The 18,276-nt window shown below is 32.4% G+C and overlaps 2 protein-coding genes across 2 annotated transcripts in view; both read right to left on the reverse strand.

The window, feature by feature from the left end:
* The window catches only part of LOC114335981 (ras-related and estrogen-regulated growth inhibitor-like), a 368,406-nt gene that overhangs the window by 162,383 nt on the left and 187,747 nt on the right, over nt 1-18,276 (reverse strand). The gene's annotated exons all lie outside the window — the stretch shown is intronic.
* Nucleotides 7,075-9,841, reverse strand: LOC126886720 (tigger transposable element-derived protein 4-like). Its single transcript, XM_050653728.1, has 2 exons — nt 9,625-9,841; nt 7,075-9,050 (listed from the first exon to the last, which is right to left on the reverse strand). The coding sequence occupies exon 2, from the start codon at nt 9,048-9,050 to the stop codon at nt 7,275-7,277; it is 1,776 nt and encodes a 591-aa protein (XP_050509685.1). The 5' UTR covers nt 9,625-9,841; the 3' UTR covers nt 7,075-7,274.

Consider the following 18,276-nt stretch of genomic DNA (forward strand, 5'->3'; position numbering starts at 1 on the left):
TTTATTTTCAATAGTAAACCTTCGTTCCTTTCCTTCAAAAACAGTATAAAACTCCAATTTTAACAAACTGGTATATATTATTACAATGACATACGATAAATGTCATTAGCATATAAATATTTTTGACTTATTCCACGACGATGAGCTGGCCAAATACCCAAGTAGGTGGAGGCCAATAAACTAAAGAAGGAGAAAAAGAATATACCTAAATATAAGGTTGTGTCTAGGTATACGCTAACGTGTACGCAAATAAAAAAGTTAGAGTGTCAGTGATTTCTTATTTTTTATTTGTTTAGTGTTTGTTTTTAAATTAACTATGGAGTGTGGACAATTATTTAGTTCTTTTAATGGGTTTAAGAACATTTTAAAACAGTACGAAAAAGATAAGAGACTATAAATTAATATATATATTTTTTAGTTATAAATGAAATAGTATTACCGTCCAAGATTAAAATAAAAGGAAGACCTAAAGCTTTCACAATAATAATTAACTTGTTCTGAAACTATTATCTTTGTGGCATTTTTGTAATCAACTATTCTAAATGGGAACTAGCCACAATTTAACTAAAAAATTGATTTTATTAACGTTTCGACGTCTAAACCGGATGTCGTTGTCAAAATACGAAATATTATTAAATTAAACAAAAATGTTGTTGCATAGTAAAAAATTTTTTCTAATAATTTATTTAATCTGACTAATTTTTGTATTTTGACAATGACATCCGATTTGGACGTCGAAACGTTAATAAAATAATTTTTTTTAGTTAAATTGTGGCTTATTTTGTATTTAGAATAGTTGATTATAATAATTCACTTACGTATAAAAATTATTTTAACAATATTTTGTACCTACATGTCATGTCAAATAAATACATATAATTATTTTGCTAACCTAAATATATACTTTTATATATACATTGATTTATTACAATTAAGTTTGAAACATCTGAATAGTTCTGCTTCCCTTCCCTTAACAAATATTTTTCTATTAAATAAACACTAAACATATCAAAATAGCATGTACCAAAATATATAGTCACTGCTCAAGCTAAATAATGATGTCACTGGCTTGATGAAGTTTAATTCGCGTCTACCTAACTTTTTTATTTTCGTACACGTTAGCGTGGACCTAGACACAGCGAAATATAACCATAATCAAAACTAATGCAAAACTATGTGACGTCACGGGCCGTTTGAACTATTTTATACCGCAGAAGACTTTAAATATGTATTTCTAAGTTATTATGAGTTTTTGAAGCGTGAAATTTTGGAAATCTCATTTTTAAACAAAACTGAACATTATTATCTAATAATAAAAAAATGTGCAAGTTCCCTATTCAAATTATTGCAGCTAGCCGAAAACGCGTCGTGACGTCATTTGATTATATGTTTACATTGTGCACCAACAAAGTAAACAAAATTGTATATAATTTTAAATTAGACATTATAAACGTCAGTAGAAAATACGTTTGATCGTTTGAACTATTTTAAATCAATAGAAAACTTTTACTTTTAGAACATGGCACTAAACAACCCTTATGGTGTTTTCTTTAATTTTCCATAGTAAACCTTCTTTCCCTTTCTTTAAAAACTGTATCAAATTCCAATCTCAACAAACTGGTATATACTATTACAATGACATACGACAAATTTCATTAGAATATAAATATTTTTCCCTTATTCCGCGACGTTGATCTGGCCAAATACCCAAGTAGGTGGAGGCCAATAAACTAAAGAAAAAGAAAAGAATACACCTAAATATAACCATAAACACAAATATAACCGTAAAGTTAAACTATGTGACGTCACGGGTCGTTTGAACTATTTTAAAATACAGAAGACTTTAAGGGTCGATTTCTATGGTTCAGTTGAACCAGGTTCACCGGTGATCTTCGGTTTTGTTTGGAATGCATTTCTCATTGCACGTTTATGTCAGTGCTCGTTCTACAGCTTTCGAGAAATGCCAATAGATGGCAAAAGGTAAAAAACTGTCGCCATTTTGAACTACCTCTTTATGCTGTTTTTGAATAAAGTTAAATTTGAGTATTTATAGTCAAATAGTCATTTTAATAATTATTAATAAATATTATAAAAACAAAAATAATGTTATCGCTTATCGTTCGGCTTAATAAAATAAAATAGGATATATTTATATTTTGACAGCGTTTCGTGTTAATGCAATGCATGCGTAGTCCATGAAATCATCTGAACTGAGTTCTGAAATCTTTGAACGGCCGAATTCCACCGTTCAAGCATCGTTCAAGTTTAAACGCCATCGGTTGAACGTGAATTGAGAAAGACGATTTTGACTTTAAACTGATGTTTACTAGAAGTTCAGGTTAAACTGGAGTTGAACTCGATATGAGAAATTGGCCCTAAACCTGTACTTCTAACTTATTATGAGTTTTTGAAGCTTGAAATTTTGGAAATCTCATTTTTAAACAAAACTGAACAATATTATGTAATAAAAAAAATGTGCAAGTTCCCTGTTATAAAAAATTTCATATCTGTATTATATAACTACTTTTTAACGTTTCAACAGTATAAAATTGATTAAGCTCTTCTTGCCACCCTGTAGCCAATATAAAAAATATCTGGTAGGAAAATACTCATTGAAATACATTTCTGAACAATGCATTCTTCTCGGCCTTCAAACAAATCAATTATCCTCGCGTCTCAATCCATCAGCTACAATATTAGTTATTTCTTCCTGATAAATATTTTCGGCTCGAACATCCCAGAGACGTACATCATCAATCTTCAGATGAATCCGAAACGATTGTTTAATGCTGTTAAAATCCTATGCTTACTTCATCGTTTATTGTCTTTTTAAATTTATGTATTCAAAATTGATCGGAACATCAAAGTAAACAGAATGATTTTAGAAAGTTTTGGTGAAAAGTACTTACACTTTTATTTACAAAGCTCAAGAGGTCTTGAAGGCCTAGGGCTAAAAAAAAATTAACATACTACCATAATATACTCATATATTCAGAACTGTATCAAGTGGGGTGGCTTCTTAACAAATCATGGTCCTTTCCTATTAAATTAGCTTACTATTCTCCTCCATTCATCCCTGTTTGTTGCTATTTCTTTCCAACCAATAATTCCCTCTTTTCTTAGATCTTCCTGTACGCTGTCAAACCATCTTTGTCTGGGTCTTCCTTTCCTTCTTCTCGTGATTGGGCCCATTTTAGGATCATCTTTGGCATCCCATCCTGTCCATTCTATCCCACTATCCCACTCTCTGTGCCTTTATAAGCGACTCATGCTTGGTTCGTTATATAGTTCCTTTAGCTCTCTGTTTGTCCGTCACAATCAACCTTCCACCTTATTCTTTACCCTGATTTCTTCCACCTGATTTCTGCAAAGTAAGCAATAAGATACTATATCATACCTAAACTTGACACAGAAACGAAAGTAAAACAGTAGACAAACATATACAGGGTGTCCCAGACTAATTTAGCCACGCTCTATCTCTTAAACGAATAGAGATTTTCGAATCGGACAAAAAGTGGTCTATTCTACTTGTAATAGACTTTAATATGGCGTAAAAAAATCATCCCCTAAATATTTATCATTTAGTTACGACCCCTAACTTTAATTTTTTTAATAGCACCCTGTATATTTTTTATAGTTTTGGATGTGGTCTTCTATCGTCTATTCAACACATTTTTTGAAAATAAAATTGGTTCGTAAATAACCAAGAAAATATCAGTTTAGTTTTGTTAATTATGTGTCCCAGACTAAATTATCCAGGCTATATTTCTTAAACGAATAGAGATTTTCGAATGGGACAAAAACTGATCTATTACATTTGTAATACACTTTAATATGGCGTAGAAAAAAAATTATCCCCTAAATATTCATCCCTTAGTTACAACCCCTAACTTTATTTTTTAAATAGCACCCTGTAAGTTAGGGATGAATATTTAGGGGATGAATTTTTTCTACGCCATATGAAAGTGTATTACAAATGGAATAGATCAGTTTTTGTCCCTTCGAAAATCTCTATTCGTTTAAGAAATATAGCCTGGATAAATTAGTTTGGGACACACAATTGACAAAAATAAACTGATAGTTTCTTGGTTATTTACGAACCGATTTTATTTTCAAAAAATGTGTTGAATAGACGATAAAAGACCACATCCAAAACTATAAAAAAATATACAGGGTGCTATTAAAAAAATTAAAGTTAGGGGTTGCAACTAAGGGATGAATATTTAGGGGATGATTTTTTTGTACGCCATATTAAAGTGTATTACAAGTAGATTATATCACTTTTTGTCCCATTCGAAAATCTCTATTCGTTTAAGAGATATAGCGTGGCTAAATTAGTCTGGGACACCCTGTATATCCGATAAATAAAAGGGACGCGAATAGATTTGAGAATCAGTTAGGTTTGGGGTTGCATGAGAGTGCCACTCGGGGAAAATATAATGGTTACCGTCATAATAGTCTAAGAGCTAGTGAACCCTCCGACTAACGGTCGTCCTGTAAGGCTTGAAATTTTTCTACTGATAATTCATAATACACCAAGGCTAAAAACCATAACCTGGCAGGCATCAGCGGTGCACGTGTATCTACCAGGTGAATTGAAAAGTGGAAATTTAGGGGGTAAAATAAACTTTCTCCTGTAAGGTTCAAATTTAAGTATGTGTTTGAGTAAGTCATTTAGAAGAAATGTGTACAATGATAGGCGATTCTGAAAAGCATAAGACCTTGCCAGGCGAGGAGAAAGATTAGGGGTTTCTCCTAAAATTATTCTTTTTGCATCGAACAAATTTTTTTTAGGTTTTTTGAATCATTCCAAACAGAAAAGGTCTTTAGTGATTTATCTCTTAAGTTAATAGTTTTTGTTATATAAGCAATTGAAAATTTAAAAAATTGCGAAATCGGCAATTTTTAACCCTAAATCGGACATTTATTTAAAAATTTCAATGTTGCCAAGGTACGTAGATATTCTTTAAACATTGATTGATGAAATCCCGAAGAGTTTTTTACAATAAAATATCGAAAACCCCTTTCTTTTTTTAATTGGTAATCAAGCGGGCGCGACACTGTAGTATAAGTGAGGACGTTTGAGTTTGCATAAATTCATTATCTCGAGAATGGGCAAATTTCAAGAGAAATCCTCAGACAGGTCGATTTTTATTTTTAAATTAGGACTTTTTGGCATACATATAATACTAGTGACGTCATCCATCTGGGCGTGATGACGTAATCCATGATTTTTTTAAATAAGAGTAGGGGTTTTGTGATAGCTCATTTGAAAGGTATTTAATTCTCTATTCAGTAATATAAAAATTAACATAATTATTCATACAGGGTGTACAAAAAAAATTTTCTTCTATTTGTCAAATTTAATCAAAAATAATTTAATAAAAAAAAAATTTTTTACACCCTGTATAAATAATTATGTTAATGGTTATATTAGTGAATAGAGAATTAAATAATCTTTCAAATCAGCTATCACACAACCCCTACTCTCATTTAAAAAAAATCATCGATTACGTCATCACGCTCAGATGGATGACGTCATTAGTATTATATATATGCCAAAAAGTCCTAATTTAAAAATAAACATCGACCTATCTGAGGATTTCTCTTGAAATTTGCCCATTCTCGAGATAATGAATTTATGCCAACTCAAACGTCCTCACTTATACTACAGTGTCGCGCCCGCTTGATTAGCAATTAAAAAACAAAGGCGTTTCCGATATTGTATTGCAAAAAACTCTTTGGGATTTCATCAATCAATGTTTAAAGAATATCTACCTACCTTGGTAACTTTGAAATTTTTAGATAAATGTCCGATTTAGGGTTAAAAATGGCCGATTTCGCTATTTTCAAAATTTTCAATCGCTTATATAACAAAAACTATTAACTTAAGAGAAAAATCACTGAAGACCTTTTCTGTTTGGAATGATTCAAAAAACCTAAAAAAAATTTAATCGATGCAAAAAGAATAATTTTAGGAAAAACCCCTAATCTTTCCCCTCGCCTGGCAAGGTCTTATGCTCTTCAGAATCGCCTGTCATTGTACACATTTCTTCTAAATGACTTACTCAAACACATACTTAAATTTAAACCTTACATTAGAAAGTTTATTTTAGCCCAAAACTATGCACTTTTCGATTCACCTGATAGATACACGTGCACCGCTGATGTCTGCCATGTCATGGTTTTTAGGCTTGGTGTGCTATGAGTTATCACTATACAAATTTCTAGCCTTACAGGACGACCGTTAGTCGGAGGGTTCACTAGCTCTTAGACTATAACCTTAAGTATCAAATGTATTTAAACGAACAAAAAAACAGTAATGGAAATAATAGTATATTCCTGCTGAACAACCCCTTACAATAGGAAACATCCCGTTTATTCTTTAAAATAGTAGAAATATTGTTGTCATATAAACCAAAATTACTCCTTTTAATGCATTACTATTATTTAACTATTTATTATGTAACACTACCTAGAACGATAATAAGAAGATTTCTACAAAGAGTAATTATTATTATTATCATCTGATATAACGAAGGAAGTATCACCAAACTATCACATAACTTATGTATATTATAATAGCCAATTAACTTAACCTAACAATATAGATGTAGTAAGAAATTAGGCATGATAATGTTATTTTATTGAACCCTTGTTGAATTTCCTGATGGCACGTTCGTGCGCTGAGTAGATCCGACACAGATACGGAAGAACAAAAAGAAGATAGGACACTGAGGTAATCGTATTCCTCGATCTGAGTTCCAATCAAATGCTTCGTTTTCAATGTGTCGAGGAACATAACCGTCGAACTGTTAAATCGATCGATAGATGAAGGGTTCAGATAACTGAAGGGTAGTTATTTGATGTAGAGGGATACTTCATATTAAACGAACTGTTTTAGATACAGAAAAATTTATATTTACAGGGTGTCCAGAAACTCTCCTGACAAACGAAGACCGGAGATTCCTCAAAATAATTTGAAGAAAATTTAACTCAATTCAACTAGTCCGAGCTAGAGCTTTTTGAAGATGGTTCCTTGTAATTAGGGTAAGGTGGGGTAATGGCGTACACTTAAAGATAATTAGAATTTATTTTATTATTAGACGACATTAAAATTTTAAACCTAAGCAAAAATGAAGAACACATGTTAGTCTACAAATTTTGATTAAAAAAACTTTTTAAAATTACAATACAAAATTAAAAATATACATATAAAAAAAGTTGTCACTGTCCGGTATTACCCTCTATGTTGGGGTAATGACGGACACCTTTTACAAACAAAAGTCGCAAATAAATTTTTTGTCTTTTGGAGAGTTAGAACATGCCTTGTGTGCCCAATGACCACAATACACACATCTTAGCCAAAGTTCACTGTTCTTGCCAAATTCTCCACACAAAATGCAAATGTCTTCGGTAATGTTCTTGTCCCTAACATCGTCATCATCCTCTATCTCACTTTCTCCTTCTTCACATATTTTATAGTTTAAGGCAATTTTTGTTCGCTTTGATTTTTGTCTTAATGTAGACCCCTCCTGTGTCACAAATACATTTCTTTTAGCCTTATCTGATTTAATTGTTGTCTTTTTATTTTTCTTCTCTTCTTTTTTTTCTAGCTCTTGTTTTAGCGGTGTTGACGTAAATACAATAGAGTGTTGCTTGTTTGCCTTATTTTGTCTCTTTACAACATTTTCGTGAGAACAAGATGGTAGAGGAATTATCTCGGCAAAGGAAACATTTTTTAATTCTGTCTCATTCACACTACTATTTTTTTCAGGGGTAGTCTCATTTGTTTTGAGTAGTTTTTCTGCTTGGGTAGGTTCTTGAAGTGCATCAGAAACAGTGGATTGAAGGGTTTCTGCAGGAGCAAAATCTTCATCTGTGAATACGTCAGGGTTGTAGGGGAAAATACCTGTCTCTTTAAATCCCTTGATAGCCTTTTCCGGGGTTGCCACTCTACTAAATGCTAAATTAAATAATTCAGCAATCTCACTAGGCGTGATTTTCTCCCCTGGATGGCTGGTCAAATATTTGGAACATCCAGAGTTGAATGCGGTCTTTAGAGGAAAGTAAAAGCTCACATCGAGTGGCTGAAGGCGATGTGATGAATGTGGAGGGATTGTCAGAACAGCAATACCGTTATCTCTACAAAAATTATATGCTTGTAACGTGCAGTGAGTGCTATGATTGTCCATGATTAAAAGAACTGGATCTTCTTTGGATGCTTTTACAAATGCTTGAAAATGTTGTAACCAAGTAAGAAATATGTCCTCTGTAATCCACCCATTTTTTGAGCATGTGTAAAGGGCACCTGGGGGACCGTTTCGTTGAAGATGGGACGCCATTCTTTGGCGTGCAAATATAAACATGGGAGGTATATAGGTTCCTGTAGCGTTGACGGCACACATCGCTGTGGTTGTTTTCCCCCTTTCCCAGCTTGTAACAAATCCAACACGCTTCTGACCTTTTTCTGCATATATTTTTGGTGGGCGTTGTACAGTAGTGACCCCAGTTTCATCGCAATTATAAATTTTATTGGGTGAAAATGCATATTTTTCCATAAGTCTGGATAAATTGTTAAAAAAAATGGTAACTTCATTGCGACTAAAAGCTGTAATTCTGTTAATGCTGGTTGCTTCTGGTTTCCTTAACGTAATATTGTGACGAGATATGAAGCCCCTTTCCCAGTCTTTACCAGCCATTTTTCTTTCTTGATTAAAGGGGACTCGGATGTTGTTTGATTGTGCAAATCCAAAAGCACATCTTCGTACTTCCTGGGGAGTTATTCCATAAAAAACTTTTGCCAGCTTCTTAATTTGAACAGCAAGTGCATTTTCGGCTTCAACTGAAAAAACTGGCTTTCGGCCCAAGGAAGGTCCAGAAGGGGCAGTGCCATTTTTAAGTCGTTCGTGTAACCTAGATTTTGGAATTGAAAATTTTATTGCAGCTTTTCTTAACGACATACCATTCTGTATAGCACGGAGTGCTCCTTGCAACTCCTCCTCTCTCCACGAAGCTTTTTCGGTGACTCTTTTATAATTCCGCGGCATCTGTAAATTAAAATAACAGTGTTTACTGTTTTGTATCCAATAATAAATATTATGATGGAATCGCAGAAACTGGATATAAATACTGTAGGTATGTTTGTTGAGTTATTTTTATTGCCAATGTTTTGATCACGAACGGGATCTTCTTCAGGTCTACAAAGAATTAATATGTAAATGTCACATACATGTCATAAACTATATTAGATTTTGTTTTAATTGTAATGGGAAACAAAAACTACAAAAATTTATAAAAAATGTTGACAAATAATTATAAATGTAGGTAATTATGAATTATTACCTATTAACTATATTTATATCCACCAATATTCCATCATAATAAAACAACAGCAGGTATTTGCATGTACCTGTCTCCCAATACAATAAATAGTTCAAACCGGAGCTGGGGACACTGTGTCCGGCATTACCCCTAAACGACATATTTATGCATATGTTCGGTAGTAATTATTAGAGGAAGTAATGAATAAAACTACTTAAAGATACGTAAAATACACTGCGTAAGCTTTGACTTTGCACGTAATCTCATCAATTTCTTATAATAGAAATGGTCAATACTCACCTTTAAAATCAGTTAATTCATATAATCACACACTAAATTTTGTAATTTTTGTGATAACTCTCTTTGCAAGCACGTGGCAGCGACTAAACTGAGAACTGAGATTCAGATGTCTAACGGTCAGCCTGTGATGAGCGCGAAATTCAATAATATGCCGATACGTGCACAAACAACGCAGTCCGGTATTACCCCGCTGTCCGGTATTACCCCACCTTACCCTAGTTTTTTCTACGAGCGTGCAAAAAAGTCTACTTTTCCGCAGGCGTTTTAGTTTGGAAAGTTTAACTTTTCCGCATTACTTTTCCGGATTACTTTTCCGCACTGAATTTAGATATTTTAATATAGCCTTAAAATAATTATAATACTTGCAATAAACTAATATTTAGATATTATTTACTAATTTACTTTAAATGTATCTTATTGTGTTCATGTTTTAATGAAATTAACGCGACAATTCGATGAAATAAAATTATTTTGACATAATATTCGAAAGTCAAATCGGTAGACAATAACAGTGGTTTTGACGTCGTCATGGAAACCAAGATTGTCGTCATCGTAACCAATTATATTGAAAGTTTGGTTTTGACAATCTTGTCAAAGAATTAATTTGTGTATTTTCATATTAATTCAATTAATTACTTAAGATTAGGTCATTTTTAAACGCTCGTAGAAAAAATATTGTTCCTAACTCTTGGGGAAAGTCACTTTTCCGCATACGACTTCTTGGCGAACTCCGCTTCGCGTCGTTCGGCAAACTGCAATCGCGTGCGGAAAAGTATGACTTTCCGCACTTGTTAGAAAAATAACCATTTTCTATGGATGCTATACAATGTGCAACTTCTCTCACTACTTACATACATTCAAAAAGAACTATTCCTCACGCAGTGAGAAAAGTAGGCCATTGCAGTGAGAAATATTTTTTCTCACGGGTTTTCCTACGGTTTTACATACATTTGATCGCCGTTTCCGTGGTAACATACACAATACAAACACAATTAATGTTGTCAAATAAAATATGTTGATGCAAATCTTACCAGGAATTACCTTTCAAAACTGTTTTTATATTTTATAATATTTTTATTTACTTGTTATGGTAAAAATATCTATTTATAACAATTTGAATGCTAATCGGTTCTCACCAAAGCCATAAATTCCACAAAATGAAGAAGACGAAGAAAAAAAAAATAAAAAAATACTAGTTTATTGCATGTATTATAATATATTATAATGCCATATTACAAGGTATTTTACTTTTCCGCAAGCCGTGCGGGAAAATTTACTTTCACGCACGCCGTGAATCTCGCGCAGATAATAATCTGAAAATTTATTTATAATTTACATTTTTAGGTATATTTTGAAAAAGAAGCTACATCTCGATAAAAGGTGACTTATGAAAAAAAATACTAAGAGGCAAAAGTTTTAAAAACACTGTGTTTAACTAATGGTACCACAATAATAGTTTAATTGGAACGTACACAAACATTTGGGGGGTTTAAATGAACAAAACCCCCATAAAATTTGTATGTAAACATATTAAAAAAGAAGCCGCATCTCGATAAAAACTGACTTATCGAAAAAATACTGAGAGGCAAAAAAAAGTTTTTAAATCATTGTGTTTAACTAATGTTATCACAATAATACTTTAATTGGAACGTACACAAGAGTTTGGGGGGGGGGGGTTTAAGGGAACAGAACCCCATAAAATTTTTATGCGGTGTACAAATTTCACTAGTATTTTTTTCTAAGATACTCCTGCCATAAGAATGCAACATGTCCAGTTCCAATAAAAAATCTCTAATGGTTTTCGATATATTGAAACAAATCGATTTTCATTTTGTAACTTCAAAGGGCTGTAACTCTTTTTAGGTGCACATTTGGACTAAGGTAAGTTAAGTTTAATCGAACTATTTCTGGTTCCAGAATATGTGTTTTAATTTATGACCTGCATTTTTGTTACACACTGTATAAAGGCACCTAAAATTAAAGTAAGCAATGCTGATTCCAGATTAGGCGCCTTTACAAGAAGCTTGCAAAATTCCAAATTTATGTAATAGTCCTGGTATTGTACAAATACCACTTAAAAAATGGTAGATTTCTAGCTAGACCCTAGGGAGATTTTCCCACCTCCTACGTACATAACGAGCCGAGTGCCCATGGGTCCCATGGTATTGATGGTATGCACCTATGATGTCGTCATTATGATTTGTGTACATTTACTCCAAGGAGGTGAAAGTTTATGCTAATCGGTAGGCGTTAGCTGGGCTATATGTGCGTTCTGTGATAATTACAGGTTCTAGCCGAGACTGCCTGCGTTTGACGCAATGATTATTCAGCGATGAAATATCTAATTATTATTGGTAGGTAAACACGCATCATAAACCAGAGACCTGTTGTGGTGCGTTGCAGATTGATTTAATACTAATTATAAGCGAGAAGACTATGAGAACAATTAGAAAATATGCTTCTTTTTGACTGCTTTATCATGATTTTTGAGTTTGGGTTTATTCAATTTATTATACATTAAGGGGATAGGCGCATACTTTCGGCTCCAATGCTATTTACATGCATTCATTTTTTTCGAATCCTGAGAAAACTATTTTTAAAAATCAAAAATGAATAACCATTTTAAATTTAGTTGCAACACGAAACTACAGCCGCATCATCAGGGCCGGCGATAACGGGACTGCAAGGGATGCACTGCAGGCGGGCGCCCCTATTTGGGGGGCGCCAAAATGAGCTTTTTTCTTCTGGTGCTATACAAAATACTAATTTAAAAGAAACCAAAGGGCGCCTGTGCTAGTTTTGCAGGCGGGCACCTCATACCCTAGCGCCGGTACTGCGCATCATATTCTAGTTCAATCAGAAAGTGCTGCAGTGAGCAGCATATGTGCCTCCTGATGAGAGACTAATAAGTTTTGAAACCGGTAGAGGTGCTTGCAGCACTCTCTGATTGAACTAGAATATGATGCGGTTGTAGTTTCATGTTGCAACGAAATTGAAAATGGTTATTAATTTTCGATTTACATGTTTACTCTGATTGAAGTACGAAGGGAACCATTCTCGTTGGAACTTTACCGCGCTGAGCAGATGGGACGTGAATTATAAATTGTAAAATTCCCTCATCTTCCTTAGTCTCAGCATCCGTTATGACTTGCAAATTTTAGAAGCCTCCGAGGTGTAACCAGAGATGTTCCCATTGTTTTCAATCTGGTAGGATTTAGAGCAACATTTTTGATGTTGTTTTATGTGCTATAAGATTGAAAACTTAACCTTTTATTTTTGAAAAATTTACTGAATGAAAGATTACGTTATTATCGAGGGCCGAAAGTCCCTGAAAACTTCTATAATATTTATTTTAATATGTTACAGGAGTGAAAAAAGAGAAAATTTAGGCTGATTTTTAATTTTAAATATATCATTCAAAAGAAACTTTTTGTTTATTCTAAGGGTAATAATGTAGTCCATTATTTTTCATACCATTATTTTTCAAAAATAATTATAAGATTTCTCAGGATTCGAAAATAATTAATGCATTTAAAAAGGACTGGAACCGAAATTTTGTGCCTACGCCTTTATAGCATGGGAGGCAAGGATGAAAAATTTGTAATTACTAAAGCGTTATGAGGACCTATTGGGTTGTGAAGAGTAGGTAGGTTCTAAAACCAAAAAAAGTTTCTATTTTAGTTAGGACTTAGTCTGGCTGTTTTTTATGTCTTTTTTGAATAGTAAAATTAGTTCGCTCGTTCTCCACTCTTCCGGTACTTTATTGTGTTTTATGATTTTGTTAATTAATGTTGTTAATTGTTCTGTCATTGCTGCTCCATAATATCAGTAATCTCGAGTAATCTGTTTGCATCAATTAAGTGCCAAAAAACAAACCCTCGAAATTCTAGATGACGTAACTTAGCAGTAACCCTGGCCACCCAGGTGCTTCGGAGGTCGGTTCTGATCTGCATATTCGTGTACAGTGACCACAAATACCCCGAAATAAGAAAATCTGACCCTTAATATACTGATTTTACCATGTTAATGCATTTTCGATGCGTTTTATACACTTTAAAATGTAATAATGCATTTTTACCCATTTTTCTTTTGTAGACTTTTTCCAGACGTCATACAATGCAAAAAGTTGCAAGTCTCAATGTACCTACTATATTTAAATATATATCTATTCCTCTGTTTTTAGTGTTAAGTGTCCTGGTATAATAAAAACAATACCATACCTACATGTAAAATTAAAGTTGATGATCATAGTCTAGACATATTATCATTTCTACATATTTTCCGGTCAATTTAAGCTATTTTTTTCTAGGCCTGATAAGAATTGTGTGTATTTGATATTAAAATCTAATGTGTTGCATTTTTATTTTCAAATGAATAACATTTGTAAAATTCTATGAATTATCTACCTCGAAAAATCATATAGACATATATTTCTGGGTGCATGCTTTGTTAAATGATATATCTCCCTCTGTTTCAGCTACTTCTCAGCACCATGTAATCCTGTAAAACTCTTCATAGCCTTCGCCCTTCAAAAAAGATAAAAATTTTAGTTAACTGTACTGAGTACTGATACCGAACACTCGTGGAATACCGGTCCGATTCCGATATCAACCGATTGTAGATAAAATATTCAAATAGGTACTCGTTCTGATACGATTGGTACAAAGTAACGAAGTAATCAGAGTAATCAAAGTAATCAAAGTAACGATTTGCTACTCTGTATAGTAATCGTTACTTTCGGTATTCGTAAGTAACGAGTACTTTGTAACGAATAGTTACTTTTTCAACATTACTAGAAATAGGCTATTGATTATATTCAAAATAAGATAGCTAAAAGGAACTACAACGTTAACGGGGTTTTATTATTTCATATGGTCAATGGACATCTATATATGAAAAAACCGCGGAGTGCTACCATTTAAAGGGGTTTATTTTTTAAATTTCTCATTATAATTTTTTTTCTTGTACATGAATATACTATATACTGCTGAATAAAGAGGGCTTACTTTCTGTTCTTTAAAATGGTGTATCATCTATATTTAAATAATGGAAACCGAGTGATTCTTTGATATTTTTTTACCTGTATTATTTAAAATTATTTCTTTTACAAAAATTACATAAACATTAGTCTTAGAAAACATCACTTTAGTTAAAATTATTTAAACGTTGACATTTAAAAAATTTCAAAATCAAAGTCCATCTCTTCGTTAGCAATAGCTTCAATATCTTCCTCTGACACCTCAGTTATCTTAGAGTCCCACAATTAGTACCCATGCACATGCACCCTTTGCAGAATATTGAAAAACTAATTCCTATCTTCCTACAGCCGCAGTTTTTTGTACATCCTTTGGTACATTTACATGCTATTTTTTCAAGCAAAGCTTATGGTGCAGGAGCTTTGACAGTAAATATTGGAATTAATCCATATTTTGAAGTTTGCCCGGCCGAGTCAAGTGGATCCAAAGTATTACCTATAAAAAATAAGATTCAATCATAACACACAATCACATAAAAAGTTATAAGGAGAAATTTAAAAAATAATCCTAAAATCAAAAATCGTTGCAAGTACTTATTACACTTTGAAAAAGCATATCTTATTCAAAAATAATCCTAGAATTTTTTGTAATACACCATTTTAAAGTAAACAGAATAAGCTTTCTTTTTTATTATATAATATATACCTAAATGTAGAAGAAAAAAAGTTATAATGGGAAATTTAAAAAATAATCGTAAAAAATATAAAAACTTGTTAAAAGTATAAAATCTTGAAAAAGATAACCTCTTTAAAAGAAGTCGTACAACATTATACAGTAGAACATTTTAAAGGTAATTGATTTCTATTCCTCTTACATGTACCATTGCATATGACTAAAGTTGCGTAGAAAAAAGTTACAGAAAAATATTTGCGAAATAACAAGGAAAATTGCCCAAAATTGCTGTGAGTGGCGAACTTTGAAAAATCATATTGCGAAAACTGTAAATCCTAACGACCTCTACTAAGTATCATTTTAAAGAGAAAATATGTAAGTTTTTTTTCTGTGAAGCAATGTCTATACCTATATCCCCGTGGACAAAAGTTATGGGACAAAAAACAAAATTTCTTTCTTTTGGGTTTCTTTGGGCTTTTTCTTTTGAATATATTTTTGTAAAAAAAAGTATCTTTGACTTTAAAAAGTTATATTTAGATAGGAAATTTAACCAGGTACAATTTTTATGTAGACGTGTTTGTACCAAAAGTGCATAGAACTCACTCTAATGTAACCTGTGCCCAGGGACTAATGCACCCATTTCTCAAAAACGCACCCCTTTAAATGGTAGCACTCCGCGGTTTTTTCATATGTAGAGATTCATTGACCATATGAAGTAATAAAACCCCGTTAACGTTGTAGTTCCTTTCTATAGTACATAATCAATAGCCTAAAAGGAGAGGACTCGTACGCCCTTCTCAGTCACCAGATTTCTCTCCCCTGAATTTTTTTGTCGGGAGATCCAAAGAGTAAAATTTGTAGATCACCACCCGTATCTTTATAGAAGATTTACTGGTATGCCAATTCCTGCGTACTTTCTTTTCCATGGTATCTTTCAGGAATATTTTAAACAGGGCAGGGGATGTGGAGCAGACCTACAGCAGTACCTTTGTCGTCTTAAATGGACTGCTTACTCTATTACCCGTTTTGATAGCTACTTAGTTATACTTGTAGAGTGCTTTTACTGCTTTGATTAATATTCGTGGAACTTCGATATCTTTCATCGCTTCCCACAGCTTCGTTCTAGGTATCGAGTCATAGCCATTCGTAAGATCTACAAAATCCAGATGGTCGGATCTAGTTTTGACCATTTTCTTTCTATTTAGTAAATCTATGAAGTATACAGAGCTATAAAACTCTAATAATTCAATAAACTATAAGAATGTTAATCCCTTAGGCTTAGGAGATAAACGGGAAAACCCATAGTTATACCTGTCATGTAATAAACTAATATTTGTCTGCAGATAGCCCAAATTTATTATATTGTTGTAAAATAATACCGGTACATTTCTCTAAATTTAAATACGCACCAATCACATCTGCAGATGTTGAAAGAAAATTTTGAAAAACATATTATTGTTAATAGCTTTTATGCTAATGGCCATGAATAAAAAATATATTAATATGTTAATTATTTTTCGATTTTTTTTTATTACATTATAGCTTAACACTTTGGTAATTTTTTAGGTATTGTTAATAATACGATAATTAAAAATAAATGTAATTTAATATTAATGCCCTTTATTCATATTTATATCATTATATCCATGTTTACTTACACGTTTTTTTTTTGAACCTTGCTTATTTCATAAAAACTTTGCTTATTTTTGCGACATTTATTTCTTATACAGGGTGAGCCACGCTCAACGGGACTGAGCCTACCGGGGAAACGGCTAAAGATATTAAAAATTCCTTCCGTAGGAATACGTTGGTCAGTACCGGCTACAAATTAAAATTTGTGAAATATATACAAGTTGTCCCAATTTAGCGTAATGATATAAAGTTATATATTTTTAAATGAAACAACCCATATTTTACTTTAATTTTGAATTCATTGAATTTATGTGGGTTTTTCTGAAAATGTACTATTCACGAAATTAATTAATTACACATTATCGCATGAATTTTAATTAACGTCTTTTTGTCAGTTAATTGTCAACTGTCCATGCTTTACATCAGAATAATTACCATTTGAAACTAATCTACAGAGTGTTAGCAATCTGAAGTGTCAGTGCTGTACAATATTTTGTATAATTACTTTCTTAACTTAAATGGGACACCCTGTATTTTACTTTAATTTTGAATTCTAATCAAAAAAATACTATTACTTTATTAAACAATCCCTATACCTATCTTTGATAATTTTCGATTTATTTGCATTTTTTTGAAAATGCACTATTCTAGAAATTAATTAATAATCTAACTGAAACAATCTAAGTTCTAACTGAAACAAAATACCCTATATTTGAATGCTGTAAGAATTATTATAATCAAACTATTATAAAATTTTATATTAATATCTAGTATCTTCAGATCTATTTGCATTATGTTACCTGGAACATTAAATGTCGTTAACTACATAGCTCATTATACATTATAAAGAATGCCATGAAAAAACAAAAGGTACCTAGCTGTCAAACTAATAGTCACACTATTAACTGTATTGCTTTCAATTAATAGAAATATCAGATTATTCAATTGAAGACCGAGTAAATATGATTTTAATACATGGTGAATGTGATCAAAACAGTTTGTTAGCATCAAGAGTCTATGCTGAGAGATTTCCCTTAAAACGTCATCCTCGTAAAGAAGTATTTGAAAGAGTCTTAACAAGGTTTCGTGAAACTGGCAGTGTTGTTTATACTAAACGAAAATTGATAAATCCCATAACTGAAGATGAAAATACCGAATTAGAAGTTATTCAATCAGTTATACTTTTGCAGTCATACAGTCATGCAGTCATACTTTTGCAAAATATCCCTTTAAATATTAGAAGAACAATGTTTCATCAGCTAGACGGTGCTCCAGCACCTTACACGCGTAATGTTAGAGAATATTTAGACAGAAAATTTCCCGAAAAGTGGATAGGTAGGAGTGGTGCTGTCAGTTGGCCTCCTAGATCACC

The sequence above is a fragment of the Diabrotica virgifera genome, chromosome 6, assembly GCF_917563875.1.
Source record: "Diabrotica virgifera virgifera chromosome 6, PGI_DIABVI_V3a".
Taxonomy (NCBI): Eukaryota; Metazoa; Arthropoda; class Insecta; order Coleoptera; family Chrysomelidae; genus Diabrotica; species Diabrotica virgifera.